Source organism: Cavia porcellus, unplaced genomic scaffold, assembly GCF_034190915.1.
Source record: "Cavia porcellus strain 051 isolate PalLab524CR breed Dunkin Hartley unplaced genomic scaffold, mCavPor4.1 scaffold_27, whole genome shotgun sequence".
Taxonomy (NCBI): Eukaryota; Metazoa; Chordata; class Mammalia; order Rodentia; family Caviidae; genus Cavia; species Cavia porcellus.
In genome coordinates, this window is record NW_026947510.1 from 40,815,152 (window position 1) to 40,831,701 (window position 16,550).

A 16,550-nucleotide genomic window follows, 5' to 3' on the forward strand; every position below is an offset into this window, starting at 1 on the left:
CTGTCAGGGAAATGGCAAAGAATATAGATTAGCATTTAACCTTGTCACTGAAATACAGGTAGGTATAACAGCTCTAATGAATGCCACAACTCTTAATTTCTTAAAAGAAAAATAATGAGGCGTGCAACTGGACAGATGGTAGAACACTTTAGATAGTTTTTAATACTTCTGCTTTACTAAAAGCAGGAATTCTTGGTTAGAGCAGGCTTCAGTGATGCCAGCATGGAGTTAAGGATTGACAGCTGGTTGGAGTCACTTACACGGAGCGGAGAGAAATATATCAGACAAACCTGGGAGCAGGCATTTAGAAATTCTCTTAGTTTAAAGTTTAAGTTTGCAGCAGAAAATAAAATGAATAAATAATTCCTCATGTATGTCTTGGAATTCAGAGTTTGACCATGGCTTTGATGTCTAGACTTGAGGCCTCGGGGACACTGGCTGGTCCTCTTGCTCTTTTGTTCAGGGGACCTTGGTAAGGATGTAACTGCTTTGCAGTTTTGCTGCTTTGTTTTCTGTCTGTTCTCCTACATCCAATCAACAGCTAGGTTCCGTGGAGTCCCTGGATGAGTGATTAGGCTGGTTTGGAAAAAAGACTTTCAAATCACTCAAGACTGTGGGAGATCTGAGCTCAAGTCTCAGTTTTCTGAGTGTATTGGTTTGTTTTTAGTGCACGTGAGTGAGTTTACTCTGAAATGTGCCTTTTCTGTAGGAGGAGCAGGGATGCGACAAGAATAAAATAGATACTTTTAAACCAGAGACACCATCACAAAATGTGCTCGCGTTAGAAGGCTTTCTTAACATTTTCATTAATCTTGGCTTGGTTTTATCAAAAAGTTCCGGAGAAAATCAAAGCTTTAACATGTAGCTTCAACCCTTATTTCAAGTATCTTCAATCAAAAGCAAAGTAGCTTAGGATGTTGAGAAAGAGAATGAAACACATTCAATTGAGACAAGTTAGGTTGTCAATAATTGCTTGTTCAATAGATTAAGTCATAATTGATTTCTTGTTTTACTCTAACTGAAATTTTAAAAGTTTAGTATTACTGGTGCATGGTGGCGCACTTCTATAATCTCAGCACTTGGGAGGCTGAGGCAGGAGGATTCTTGCAAGTCCAAGACCAGCCTGGGACACAATGTGAGCCCAAGGCCAGCCTGACTTGCATAGTGAGACCCTGCTCAAAAACACCAAAAAAAAAAGTGTAGTATTTAAATATTTTGTGTTGTTACTACAGATGTTGTCCAAGAACACCCTTCATTTGGAGCTTTGAATCAAATTATTTTTTCAATAATCCAAAAATTGACTCCAAGCTAAATCATTTAAAATATTTTCTTAACAACATTAATATAGGTAAAATTTATTTACTAGCTCCTTCAGGAGAATAGGGAAGTGTAGATATTTTAGAAAAATTTTGCCAAAAGATGAGATGTTCAAGAGATACACATGCATCTATATTTTTATGAGTATTTTAAAACTTTTATGGTAAATCACCAACTCAAGCAAACCAAAAATAAATCTGTAGGCCTCTGTAGAAAGACTGGTTTAATAAACATATAGACTGTCATTTTAACAGGGCTTAATGATTTGTAATTTTATACATAGCACAAGAAATACATGTGAAGTTCACATGAAGAAATAAATTATCACATAGATATTTATCATTAGCTAGAGCCAAAGCATATTTTCTGTTACTGGTTTGTTATTAAAAAGAAATTTTCTGGGTAGAAGGAAAAGAAAAGTGAATTAGGAATCCAGAGATACAGACACGGCCACAAACTTGCTAAATTGCTCATGTCAGTAATTTAAAGTTTCTGAGTTTACATTAGATCTACCTGCTGAGGGAGACATTAATGTTCATTCTTACCAAATCTCAGGGTTGCTGCAAATGGAAAAATAAACATGAAAGTTCTTAGAAAAGCAGGTCTTATCATATAAAACGCACTTTGTTATTGCTAAGGAGAACACTCCCAGGCTGAGAACAGACAAAACTATATTCAGAGGACATCGAAATGTGAGTGAAGGCTCTGGGTGTAATGCATGGTACTTCAAAAACTGATGATGGCTTTTTTCTCTCTTCTCCTCTTCCCCTTCTGCATTTACCTCCCTCTGTAGAACCTCTACCTGTATCCAGTGTTTCAATATATGACTATAAACCTTCTCCTGAAACAGGAGTCCTGTTTGAAATTCATTACCCAGAAAAATATAATGTCTTCACAAGAGTAAATATAAGCTACTGGGAAGGTAAAGACTTCCGGACAATGCTTTATAAAGGTAAGAGACAAAAGAAAGAATGGATAGATAATGGTGATTAACTTTTACATAACTTTTTCCGAATGGTCTCTTCCTTCAGTCTAAACAGAGTCTATAATTCACTACTTGACCTACAAATGAGCCATTAAAAGGTTACTGATTCATGAATATCTTGTTATGAAGAGTATTACAACATCTGGTTCATTACTTGAGAATTACAAGTCATGCATGCAATATGAGGAATACTCAAATTATTTTCAATTGCATGTTATTTTTCCCAGAGGCAGCATGTTTGTTGCAGGAAATAAATTCAAAGTTTAAAAGCAACCTCACCTATGGTGCTAGAAGGACATTAGCAGGGTTAGGAATATAAGGGATGTCTTCCACCAAATTTCACTTGAACATGGTTCAGGATTATTTTCAAATGCAAAAGACTACCATTTTTTTGGTTTCATGTGGTATATATTTACCTATGTGGCTAACTTAACAAGGACATGAAATATATCAAACATGGTTTCATTATTTTTACTATTTTGGTGGAAACTGTAGGAGAGAGAGAGAGAGAGAGAGAGAGAGAGAGAGAGAGAGAGAGAGAGAGGTATTCAGGAATAATGAATCATTCAAAGTATTCTAAAGAACTAATTCCAGATCTTGGGTGTTTACAGTTTCTTTAATTTCTTTTGATATGGATTGGTTTTGGAACTTTTTTTTAACTTCTTAAGTGGAGTCTAAAGTTTTACTTTCTTCTTTCTTTGAAGAGGTCCTGTGTGCCACTGGCAGATAAAATAGTATAATTATAAAATAGGCAGATTTCCATAAGCTAAAGTATTTCTTGGAAAACTATTTCTTATGTCATAAAACGGCAAAATACTTTGGTTTTCGTCTTAAAATCAGTAGGTAACACAAGCCTAATATCTATAGTTTCTGTTACAATTCTGTATAAAATTTGTATAATAAAGATTTAACTATAAAGTTGCGATCTTTGAAATTCTAGCAGCAAAAAAGACTCTCAGGATTCAGTGTAAAGATTCAAAATTCCATTGCTAGCTTTCTAGTTATTTTGTTGACCATTCTAGAAGTTGAACAAAGTATTATTTCACAGATTCTGAATTGTAACTGTTTGGAACTTTCTACGAGAGTGTGACATTTGAAGAGCCTTCTTTTAATGTAATTGAGTTTTCTCTTCACAGATTTCTTTAAGGGAAAAACAGTATTTAATCATTGGTTGCCAGGAATATGTTACAGTAACATCACCTTTCAGCTGGTGTCTGAGGCAACTTTTAATAAAAGTACCCTAGTGGAGTACAGTGGTGTCGGTCATGAACCCAAGCAGCATAGAACTGGTAAGTCTACTGAAAAATCAAATTTAGTGCAAAAAAATTATGAAGTTGTAAGTTGACATATTTATTTTCTGTTTTTCTAAGAAATATTCTTCTGCAAGACTAAGAATAAATATATATTTTCATATATAATCAATAATGTAAAAAAGTTTCTATCACTGTAAAACAATAGAGCAAAATATTCAATGAGAAAAATCTAAAATGAATCAGTATCAGATTTATGATCTTTGAGTTTAAAAGTTTATAATATTAACAAAAGTTATAATTAGCTAACTTAACTGGATCAATAAGAGATTGTTATTCTATAATCTGCCAAATGTCCAATAGCAGAAAAAACAGAGAATAGACATTCTAACAGAGATCATCAGATCATTAAAATATTGGGATTCTGATGTATCTAAAACTTGGAGTGGTTAACTTTACCAGCACCATTAATAAGAAGAATTATTGTAGTATGGATGGATAAGATAGATATCTATTTACCTTACACTCTTCACCAGTGAAAGCAACATTGATTGGTCCTGTGTGCAGGAGTGCAGATCATGATAGGTCAAGCCTGAGGTACTCACTGTTTGAAAGTCTAAGGTGTCTGAAAAAAGACAAAAAAAAAAAAGAAAGAAATTTGGGGCTGGGGATTTAGCTCAGCGGCATAAGCACCTGCCTTGCAAGCAGGCAGTCGTGAGTTCGATCCCCGGTACCAATAAAAATGAAAAAAGACAAAAAAAAAAAAAAAAAAAAGAAAGAAAGAAAGTCTAAGGTGTCATGATTCTCATTTATTAGGCCAAGACAAGGAAATCATTTCAGCTAAGTAGCTGGCACCTCATGCCAACACGGAATGTTCTATTGTGCTTTTTTTGTTATTCAGTTCAAGCAAAGACATATTTATTAATTGAAACTGGTGAGACACAGGGCCTCTGTTCTCGAAGAATGATACAAGAATTGTATGAACAGCAATAACACAAAGCAGGACAAGATACATGTGATAAAAGTATAAAGATATTTCACAGAATGAAATGAAACACTGATTTTTATTAGAAGTTCATAGAGGAGGTGGTCTTTGAGCCGCCATGTGAGGGACAGTGAGAAACCACTGCGGGCAGAAATCACACAGCATGTGCTTGTTTCCATAACTGATAAATTCATTTTGTGCTCATATGTTTCATTTTAGAGAAGTGAAGGGTAAAGGCATGTTTCCAACAGAGATGGCAGCGTCTCTAAAGGCAGTCACATCTGTAATGCCTCCAGGTGCAGCAGGAGCTTGTCACGTGCAGTGTTCTTGTCCTGATAGCTAGAACTAAACAATTCAGTGTTTTTGTTTTTTAAAATAAAAATCAGGGACTGAGACACATTTTTTTCTAAAAAGTGAGATTATGTTAAACAGAAGAATATTTATATCACTTTGCTTTATACTTGGTTAAATTATCACTTCAGCACGCATAATATCACAACTTGGCATAGCTGAATCATGATGGTACTTTGCTAATATGTATTTTTTCCATCCATTACACATCAGAAGTGTGTATACTTAAAACCACAATTGTTCTTCCTGTAAATTCCCTACTTATTAGAAGTAAAATAAACTCTGTTTTGTAAATCTGCTTGTGTACTGGACTCACTGGTAGAGTAAGTATTCAGTATAACAGTGTTACCATTTTCCATAAATGAAAATTCTCTGTTTTACAGCCCCGTATCCACCTCGAAATATTTCAGTTCGTTTTGTAAACTTGAACAAACATAACTGGGAAGAACAGAGTGGAAGTTTCCCTGAAGAATCATTCATAAAATCACAAGATTCAGCAGGCAAAGACAAACCCTTGCATCTTACAGATGATGCCCCGGAAATGCCCTCTGGCAATACTTCTTCGGGTTGGCCTGATTTTAACAGCAGTGACTATGAGACCACATCTCAGCCTTACTGGTGGGACAGTGCTTCAGCAACCCCTGAAAACGAAGATGAATTTGTGGGTGTCCTGCCCGTGGAATATGGAAATCACAGCACACTCAGTGAGACCGAGAAGTCACCACCAGGCTCCTTGGCTCTCTTCCCTGTGCAAATGATACTCAGCTGGTTACCACCCAAACCACCTACTGCCTTTGATGGTTTCCACGTTCTCATAGAAAGAGAAGGTAAAGCAGTAGCAAATCAGAGGAGATTTAAAAACAGTACAAAGGAAAGGAAGTTGAAATATTTTAAAATTTGAGTTTAGAAAAGAAGACTCAGAGTAGACAGTTACTATGTAAAGAAAAATGGTTAAAAAGAAGACAAAGAAAGAAAGAATACCCAATGCAAGCTAAGAGCGGAAAACCAAATGGAATAGGCACAGATTATAATTCCTGGCAATTACATGTATTTCACTGACCAGCATTTCATATACGCCAGGCTGTTGATGACAATTTAATGGTGGTACCTCGGTTCACAAACACTTTTGGTTCACAAACAGAAGTATTTGCTAAAATTTTGTTTTTGTTTGAAAATTCTGCATTGGGTGACAAACACAGACGGTGGCCATCTTTCCCACAGAAACACAAATGTGGCCCTCTTTTCCAAAATCATAGAAAGAAATTAAATTTGGGAACCAAGGCACCACTGTATATGGAAATATTTTGACTTAATGATCTAACTATCATAGAATATTTTTGAATCTTCTAGAGAAATTTTTCTTATGTGGAAATTTGTGATGCATGTGGCAAAAAAATCATTCTGATAAAATGACCACTTCTCCAAAAGTCTGAAACCTGTGTTTGCTTGCCCAGCTACCCTTAATTTTCTGAGGATGCTTTCCTCCGAATGTGCCCCTCAAATTTTCCCAAATTGGAGCTCCAAGCAAAATGGGAACTCGGCAGCAACTGGTGTTACCATGCTAGCTACTGAATAATAGGCTGTATCCATGTGTCTATCCAGCCTTTGAGATTTATTGTTTATATTTTAGCCCATTAATTCATGAAAACAGCCGTGGCACACCTCAGTTGTGGTTTGGTAGCTTTGCAATGTTATTTTTGTTTTATTTTTACAATAGCATGCTTCATTTTGTGTTTTCCAGTCTAGTAGTTTGGGTGGCAAAAGTTGTCAAACTGTCAAAATTGAAGTAACAATGGCAACCTTATTTTCGTGGTAAAACATTAGGACTATGTAATCGCATCTTGTTCATTGTATTTTGTTTACCAGAATGAGATGCATTTATGGATTCTTTTGTGCTAGATGATTGAGCAGTCAGCCATACCCAAGTATTATATATAACTGAAATCCTTTTCATTTTCAATTATTTGAGGAAAAACTCATTTGTTCCAAAATTGCTTATTTTTAAATCTGTCTCACTGTTTGTCCATCTCCAATTTATTCTGTGAAAAATACTACCTTGTGACTCAGAATGTTTATCTACTGCTGTTTCCCAAGAAGGTTCAATCGTGCTTTTATCTCACTGTAGTGTGTTCTTTCAAAGATGCCTGCAGCTGCCAACTGATAGGAACAACCTCAGCTAAAACAATAAGCAGCAGATTCAAGGCACGGAAGCAATATAAAAAACAATCCTTATTTTTAAAACTACTGGAAGCAAAAAGATGAAGGAAAACCTGGCATGCCACATTTCTCTAGCTAGAAATAATCCCGTGTATTTTAAAGCACTTCTGAATATTTAATGCTAAGACAAAGAACTCATAAGATACTTGGTGTTAGATATTTCTCATCTCCTACAATAAAGGAAAAGCCAATGACTGTGTTACCTTCTCCTGACTTTGTATTTCTATCATCACATAGTTTTATTGGGTAAAAGTACCTAAGAACAGGTAACAAACTTATCCCCCAATTTTGTTGATTTGGGTACTAAATTTTAGCCTTGGTATTTTCAAGTGTTTGAAAAAGTTTTGACTCCTTTTCATCTTTATTATTTGTAGCACCTTTAGTTGATGGGGATTAATTGAACTTGAAAGAAAAAAGGAACCAGTACAATATACGCCTGTATTTGTATCTAATTGCTCTGTCTATATCCAGGGAACTCCTGAGGTACCAGTTTACATTATTTTTTTATATTATTTAGAGAACTTTACTGAATATCTCACCGTGGATGAAGAAGCACATGAATTTGTTGCAGAGCTGAAGGAGCCTGGGAAATATAAGTTATCTGTGACAACCTTCAGTTCCTCAGGAGCTTGTGAAACTCGGAAAAGCCAGTCAGCAAAATCGCTCAGCTTTTATATCAGTAAGTAGCAAAGAGATTATTTTGCATTATAGGGGAGCTAGGAGAATGAAAGGGATGAGATGAATGACTCTTGGACGTCAATTATTCACAGACTTGAGGGATCTTGACAATTCTTCAAGGTCAGGAAAGGCCCAGATCCACGAGCTTTTGACAGCAGAAGAAATATGTCTATATGTTTAATGGTAATAAACAACTCGGGGATCTGACTTAATGATTTTTTTTTGCTATTGTGATAATTGAGGATTTATTAAACTGACCTTCCACGCTGGCCAAAACAAACTCCCTATTGACAAAGGCACACAGTTTGGGAAATATGACTTTTGTTTGAGACCATAATGAAATGTAATTTTATAGAACTATGTGAAAATCTCATGATAGTATTGAACTTGATCTCAGAAGGCAAAGATTTTGGTGCAGTTATTCCCAAGTGGTCTTCAGGAAATTGGTAGGAAAAAAAGATAAAGCTAGATCATCCTAAAACCCCCAGTACCAAGTCTTAGCATGGCTTCTACTGATTCTGTATGTGATAATCACAGAACACTAATACCTCAATGTATTTGAGCCTTATATATCTCTATGATGCTTTTAGCTCAACTCTGTTTATTGGAGGTGCAGAGGCTAAATGTCAGTGTGCAACTTATCAGGAGTTCACAATTCCTCTTTTGGGCAGAAAGAAAAATCAGAAAACTTGCATAGAAATTGCTCTCAGATGAAAATTACTGTCATGTGCTCATCTTCTTGTTTAATGGAAAATATCAGTGTGCCTCAAATAATCCTTCAAAAGTGGACAAAAGAGAGAAGGCAGGGGCAGAGACAAGAGATCAGTTTTTGTAGAAATTTAAAATCTTGAACATGAGCTGACGGTGGTGGAGCGTGCCTGTAATAGAAATTACTCGGGAGGCTGAGGCAGGAGAATGTCAAGTTCAAGGCCAACCTGGGAAATTTAAGGAAATTCTGCCCCCAAATAAGAAAAGAAATTAAAAGTTTAGAACTATAGCTCAGTAGTAGAGCACTTGCCTACCATGTGCAAGCTGTTGGATTCAAAACCTAGGACTAGCGAAAAGAAAAGGCTAAAAAATTCCCAATGTAACATTTTTCACTTCAAAAACCAAAAAGGAAGCCAGAAATAGTGGTTGACACCTATAATCGCAGCACTCTGGGAGGCTGAAACAGAAGGATCAAAAGTTCAACCCCCAGCCTGGGCAAATTAGCAACTGAGCAAGACCCTGTCTGGAAATAAAATATTTTTTAAACAAAGAAGGAGGAATGTGGGTCAGCACAAAGGAGTTAAGTTTAGCCCTTACCGCCAGGAAAAAAAGTCATCACGAGTGAAAGCCTGAAATACCCATCAGACATATAGAAAAGACATTGGCAGTTATATTGCATGAATTTAAAATACGGGAGATCTTTGATGTGAGAGCATTTGGAAAAAGGACAAAGCTGCACTGAATATTTAGTTCTTCCCATGATGCTAAAAAGGCTTTGCTGACCAAGAAATCTCCTCGTTTCCAGTGCATACCCACTCAAGCGTCAACAGCTCCCATTAAAACTACCCTATTGGGGCTGGAGATTTAGCTCAGCGGCATAAGTGCCTGCCTTGCAAGCAGGCAGTCGTGAGTTTGATCCCTGGTACCGATAAAGAGGAAAAAGACCAAAAAAAAAAAAAAAAAAACTGCCTATGATTCCTGCTGTGTTTAGCTTTTCTGTTTTCTGAATTGTGTTTCATAGCACACAAGACAAACACTGAACTTAGTGTGGATTATTTTTCTAGACTTAGCTTATATGTGTGTATTTTGCTTCTTATACCAAATTATGGAAAGCTTGGGTCATGCTGTTTATTCATTCATTCTTTTATATATTCCACAACTATTCATCAAATCATTGTTATCTGTGACACTCTGCTCTTCTTCTTGTTGGTTTGTTTGTGTTAAGCAGGGTCTCGCTATAGTTCAGGCTGGTTTTGATCTCACTATGTAGTGCAGGCTGGAAGAGATCCTCTTGCCTCAGCCTCCTGAGTTCTGGAATTACAGACATAAGCCACCACGCCCAACTCCTCTGCTCATATTAAGTATCCAGAGTAACTAATAAAATTCAGAATATACCAAAATTGCTGAAATATATGATTATCTCAAAAGTTATATATTTTATCATTTTATTTTTAAAAAGCAAAACAAAAAAGGATAGAGATGATACAGAATTTCAAAAAAATAGATTAACATTAATATATATATATGGTACACTGTTATCGTAGAAGTAATTGTTTAAGTTATGAGATTTATGCACAAAAAATGATCAAAGATATATACTTTAATATCATCTAGAAAAATAAAGGTTAACACTCAAAATCTTTCTCTATGCCAATAAAAAGCATGATATTTTTGTGTGCTTAAAATATTCCATTCAATGGTAAGGAGCTGTCAAGTTTACAATGCATATGTATTTTTGGTTTTAAAAAGTATATTGCAGATACAAATGCTTACACTTAACTGGAAAGGTGAGCAACAAATTAGGATGATTTAATTCCATTCTACACAATGTGGTCGGACACCAGCTAACATCTGCAGCCCATTTTCCTGACCACATTGTTTCAGACATTCCAATGTTGAGCTACTACACTAAAATTTATTACATTACATTTTATGTGCCGGGCATAATGGTTGCACACCTGTAATCCTGGCGCTCAGGAGACTGAGGCACGAGGATTGCCACAAGTTCAAAGCCAGCCCGGGCTACATGACAAGTTCAAAGCCAGCCTAAACTCTGTCTCCAAAATGAAATTATGTGTTTTTATGACTATAATTTTTAATTACACAGCATTGAAGACTTTCCCAGAGATGAGACTAAAGGTAGATATAATAGTCCCAGGCAGTCTGATCAAGGAAACATTTTATTATTCTCATATTAATGTGAAAAAAATGAGTCACAGAAAGTTCCCACATTCAAAAATGGGGGTTAGACTTTAGGAATATTTGACAAAGAAAAATCATTCCAATGCAGCTTGCCATGATATTCACAATCAACTGATTATCAAATCCAAGCATTTATCTCTAGGACAGTTGTTAGGTGACTCTGGCCTCTGGACCTTGGTTTCCTCATCAATAAAGTTATTTTCTATCCCTACAACTCATGACTTGCCCATTTAACAGATGCAATGATTGAGATTCAGACATTAAATCATTTGCCTTTGAGTTTGGAGTCAGTTTTTGTATTGCCAAGTCAGTGCTTTTCACTATTTCACGGATTTTGGAATCAGACTTCCTGTGTGTGTAAATCCCAGCTCCACTCATCTTATTAAAGGATTGAGATATGTAAATATACATAAATGTAGAGTCTAGTATATAATGCATGCCATGTCTCTTTGCCGTCATTATGGTCATTGCTTGCTATTACCCCCGTTCCATTTACACCCAGCAAGCCTAAGTCTGCCCTCCCCAGCTGAATAACTGGCTCCTTTCCTCCCCTGTGTTGGAGAAATGTGGCTTTCTTTTAAGGGATGGAAAAATGCATCCTGATCAAATGCATTTCATGAGTCCTTGGTGTGTTCTGTTCTAAGGCACTGTTCTAAGCAAGCCAAGAGGACAGATTCAATAATGCACACTCAATGGAGGTATTTTGTAACAGGAACCTATAGTGTCCATCAAACATGCCCCAGGCTTTAGCCAGCTTACTCCACTGATCCAGCCTGTTGCCTGTTTCATGACAAAATAGGGTTGCAACCTGCCTCTTTTTCTCATTGCTGCCATATTGAATTATTCACAGTATTGTAAGAGGCTAATTTGACTCTCAAAGCTATAATTTCTAGAAAACACAGGTTCTTATAACTTAGGAATCAGGAGCACCCATGTGCCACACCCACTCTGTTAGAAGAAAAGTAAATGCTCTCTGGTGAAGATATTACCAGAACAGTCTCAGCCTACTGAAGCAGAGCTTCTGTCTCTCATCAAAACCCTTCTGTTGCTGTTGCTATGGATGCTTCTGTTGTTTCAACCAATGAGGAGCTGAAGGTACTGAGGAAGATAGCGGGGTACAGAACCAAAGGGGTCCCTGGTGTGACGCTAGTCTTCCTTTTGGAGATCCTTGTAAGCTCTAACAGAATGCAGCACAATTTATAAAACTGGGGTCTTTTATCTGAACCAGCTCAGTGTGCAACCTACCTTGTGTTCCAATTGCAAATGTTCAGGTCCTTCTGGAGAATGGATGGAAGAATTGACTGAGAAGCCCCAACACGTGAGCGTCCATGTTTTAAGTTCCACCACAGCCTTGATGTCCTGGACTTCCCCCCAAGAGAACTACAACAGCACCATTGTGTCTGTGGTGTCGCTGACCTGCCAGAAACAAAAAGAGAGCCAGAGGCTTGAAAAGCAGTACTGCACTCAGGTAAAGGGCACCAGCCCCGCGGAGGTACAGCCTCCTGGGAGATGCAAGCGGATGACTGCACAGAGCAAGCTGAGACTCCCCAGGGCGCAGGGGTATTGGAAGCAGTGTTATCGTAAGCCAGGAGAGGACCCAGGAGCTAAGTGGGAAATGGTGTTTCTGCTGCAGTCATCTTCTGTACCTTCATCTTCTGTTCCTTTTGGTTTTGTTCTTTATTCAAGAGCAATTGCCAAGCACTGAAGAGGTGCCAGGGCCTGGTGTCCACAGACAGAGTCCAAAGAGGTTTCCCCCACACAAAGGCTAGGGAGACTGGATTTGTTACATCCAAAGGGCAGGTTGCAGAGGCACTGACTTCCATCACAGGAAAACAGTTCTCAGGATAAATAGGTCAGAGGCATAACAAGGTCTGGTAGGCAAAATTTAAAGTACACACTCAAAGAAAATATCGTGGGGCCTCAAGAGAGGCGCATTATAGTCTGAAGCTGGGAATGTTTATTTATGTGTTTGTGGCAGCAGAAATCTGCTACATGTGTATCAACAGGGATTTCAGGCTTGGCCAACAACAGGAGAAAAGCCCTGGGCCACCCACTGTTAGATAATTGCTCATTTTAGGTGCAGTGTTACGGGAAAAGGCACGGCCTGAATCTATTGCTTATTCTTTTTTCTTTCTCTTTCTTTCTTTTTTATTTTAAAGATGAGTGATTGAAGAAATTTTGCCCGAAAACAATTTTTGAGACCTCTGACTCTCTCTGAAGGTCAGGTCTCTGATCTTCACTTTATCAACTAACCTAGATATTTGTAGACTTACACTATTGTCAAGAGATTTGGGGTGTGCTGGGTCTAGAAGAAACGAAGCACAAACAAGAATAAGTAACTTTATGATTCTGTCCTGAAGGAAAAATCATGTAAATTCCCAAAAGAAAGCGCTGGGCATGACTTATTGTGATTGATGGTTTAGAAATTTTAGAAACTGGTCAGGAAAACTTCCCAGAAGTAAAGAAAGACAACAAAGAGTTGAGGTTTTGCCTCTTCTTTTTTCTTTTTAAAAATATTTTCCATTTTTTAAGCTATACAAGCAATACGTATTTGCTGAAAAGGATAATTTGGAAGTTAACACCGTATAAAGTAACCCCACATCACAGGTGACAAAGGTTTTGGAGGGTGATGGGAGTGACCCCCCTCAGGGGGGGAGCTGAGGGGCAGGTGAAGGGAGACCCTGTGTCCGTCAGCAGTGCAGAGAGGCCTGGGTAAGGCACACATCCGTCGCCATTCCGAAATGCAAATGTGCTTCCTGGGCAGACCTTAGGTTCAGACAGATACCCCGCGGATGTGTAGGAGTCCTGTTTTCCTAAAACTTGGTTTTATTTTGCCATAAGGTGACATTAGGTGGACTTTGGTGTTTTACAATCTCACTGTCTTCTCTAAAAGAACAAAACATGAATTGTCTACTGTTGTACAAAATGCTTGGTTATTTCCATCTCTCCCATGAAAAGTAGGCATCGGTGATGCTTAAATAGAAAGGAAGGTGATGAGAGACAGAGGAAGGGCGGCCTTGGGTGCATTCAACGCTGTAGGGTGATGAAATAAACCCTGGCTGAGGAGGAAGCCACCCCTTGACTTGAATTAAATTAAGCAGTAAATACTTTAAACTGATCAGCTAATAACCACAGTTCAATTGTGCAGCTCATTGTCTTCTTTCCCATACCCAAGATAACCAGCAGAAAAGTGTATGCCTCACAGACAATGACCTCGAACTCAAATTGCTTTCTGCACCATCTAATGCACAAATTGTGTGTCTTGTCCTGGTTCCCCTTCCCGTTCAGTTACTCTCTTCCTGTGTCACAGTATCTATTATGTGTTCTGGTCCTTATTTACACTTTTGGTTTCTCACCTGAGAGACACAATGCTACATTTACACATGTGTGTCCAATTTATTTCACCTAAGGGCGTGGTCTCAAGGTGCTACAGGGCCAGCTAGAGCTTTAAAGTAGTAAGGGACCCAGGAAAAGGCTAGTCTAGGTTTGATTTACTGATGCCCTCTCTCAGCACAAACACGAAACTGGTAAGGAATATGGGGGGCAGAGAGGGTGCCATTGAATGTGAGCTGTGAGAACTTCAGGGCCACCTTCAGTGTCATTTCAGGGACCACAAGACTTTTTTGAAAGCTGTATCATTGCGTTGTGTTCTTGTTATACTACTCTCATCCATTGTCCCGCTGCACACACACACACACACACACACACACACACACACATGCACGTACACACACACACATGCATGCACACATGCACACACATGCATATACTCTTCAAATGAGAAAGAAATGGGTTTAAGGGAGGGGCGGGAGAGGGAAAAAAAGAATGAAGGTAATCAAAGATATATTATGTACAGGTACAAACTCCATGTGGTGAATGTGATTATGTACATCTAAAATGTACCAATCTAATTAATTTAAAAATAATAATAATGCCAGAAAAAGAAAGAACTAGCCCAGAATCATGTTGCCATTAAACAAAGAAATATATAAGATGATTTTGCCAGGATAGATCAAACTAGAGCTAGGGAAATAAGCCCTATAGCAACCAGTGTCTGACCAGAAAATAATAATGTTCCTTTAACTCTGTATTCAGTAATATTACATTTATGTCGAATAGAAAACTCAAAGTATAGTTGTAAAATAAGGTGATTCTAACACCTCTTTATACAAGGTGAGCATCCCTTATTAAAAATTGAATTCTTTTTTGATTTTTGTAATATTGGAATATTATGGAGAGACACACGATCATACATTAACATATGTATGTGTATTTGCTCTTATTTATGATTCAATTTGGTTCCTTAAAATATTTTCTGGCAACTTACTATATGCTAGGAATGTATAATAACTAACTGGCAAAATCAGTTGTTTAGCTTTCAAATGAAGAAATGATGTATCCGAGAGACTGAATATGTAAGGGATCTCTCCTAAGTCACATGACTGGTTAGTATCTGACCTATGACCAGAATTCATATGATCCTTTATGATTCTTACTGATGATTCTTTAGCTGACCCATCAATACGTGTGCATATCAACATTCAATATTAAAACATCATTTTATTTATCTATACATTCACAATGTTTCTCTCTAAGGTTTTTTTACATTTGTACGTAACCTATAGTTTTTTCAGAGGACAGTAAAGAAGAGCTCATCTACTTGAGAAATGTTCTAACATTAATTTTAAAGTGAAAACCCACTTGTTAAGTGTTTACAGATACAGTGTATCTTGGTGCTTTCCCCAGTGACTTGCCTATATTGTAGATTAAAGATCACAACACCAGGATTCTAGTCCCAGTGGTGAATTTAAATACTTGACCTTGGGCCTTCTCTAGCATTCTTTTTCAGTCTATTAAATGAAAGATTTGAACTGAATAATCTCTGAGATCATTTCCATCTCTATAATTAGATATTATATGCTTCTAAGTGATGAGATACTAAAGACACTTCTGCACTGATCTTTGCATGTAATCAGCTGACACTACAATTTAGGATATTAGAGCAACCGTATGGTGTTGCTGATTTGATTATGGTTGGAAACTGATATGTCTCCAGTGTGTGGAGTTACAATTCAATTGATACGTATAAAGCAGTTCCTGGGGGTTATTAAATCAAGCCATAGAATTGAATGTTGTGGGTTCCCTTCAGGGTCTACATCACTTAAAAAAAGCATTCCTAATTAAAATGTGACCTTTTCTAGCATGATTGAAGGGTTTTGGGCTTCAAAGTCAAATGTGGTTCCACAAAAAACTCCTTGAATACTACTTCACATTCTGAAAGTCCAGCTCTAAATAAAACTTCTTGGGTATTTGGTTTAAAGGTGAACTCAAGTAAACCTATTATTGAAAACCTGGTTCCTGGTGCCCAGTACCAGGTTGTGGTGTACCTAAGAAAAGGACCTCTAATTGGACCACCTTCAGATCCTGTGACGTTCGCCATTGGTAAGTTGCTAGCTGCAAGAGGGGTACAGTGTTCGAGTCCCAGTTAATATCAACTTAGAAGTGCTGCAACAATAGTCTGCCTTAGAGGACAGCAGATTTTTAGTATCCAGGGAGATTGCTTTATGGAACCACACACACACACACACACACACACACACACACATGCACACACACACATGTATACATAATTGAATCCCAAATTCATGGATGCTCTAGGCCCTTAATGTAAAATGTCATGTTATATATATATAATCTACACACACCATCCTAATGCCTTCAGACATCACTAGTTGATTAATCATTTATAAAACCTAATATTACTTCAAAGCTACATAAATAGTTGCTGTACTACATTGCTTAAAGATATGCAATCAGATGCGGAGGAATGTTTTCTATTCACAATCACTGAACTCAC

The 16,550-nt window shown here is 37.4% G+C and overlaps 1 protein-coding gene across 2 annotated transcripts in view; it reads left to right on the forward strand.

Annotated features, from left to right (window-relative positions):
* Ptpro (protein tyrosine phosphatase receptor type O) overlaps positions 1 to 16,550 on the forward strand; it is a 212,393-nt gene that overhangs the window by 120,685 nt on the left and 75,158 nt on the right. For both annotated transcript variants that reach the window (XM_013153129.3, XM_023565300.2), the window contains exons 3-8: positions 2,111 to 2,269; positions 3,439 to 3,591; positions 5,272 to 5,715; positions 7,623 to 7,784; positions 11,965 to 12,161; positions 16,015 to 16,135. In XM_013153129.3, coding sequence (XP_013008583.2) covers positions 2,111 to 2,269; positions 3,439 to 3,591; positions 5,272 to 5,715; positions 7,623 to 7,784; positions 11,965 to 12,161; positions 16,015 to 16,135 — 1,236 coding nt within the window. The remainder of the gene's footprint in view (positions 1 to 2,110; positions 2,270 to 3,438; positions 3,592 to 5,271; positions 5,716 to 7,622; positions 7,785 to 11,964; positions 12,162 to 16,014; positions 16,136 to 16,550) is intronic.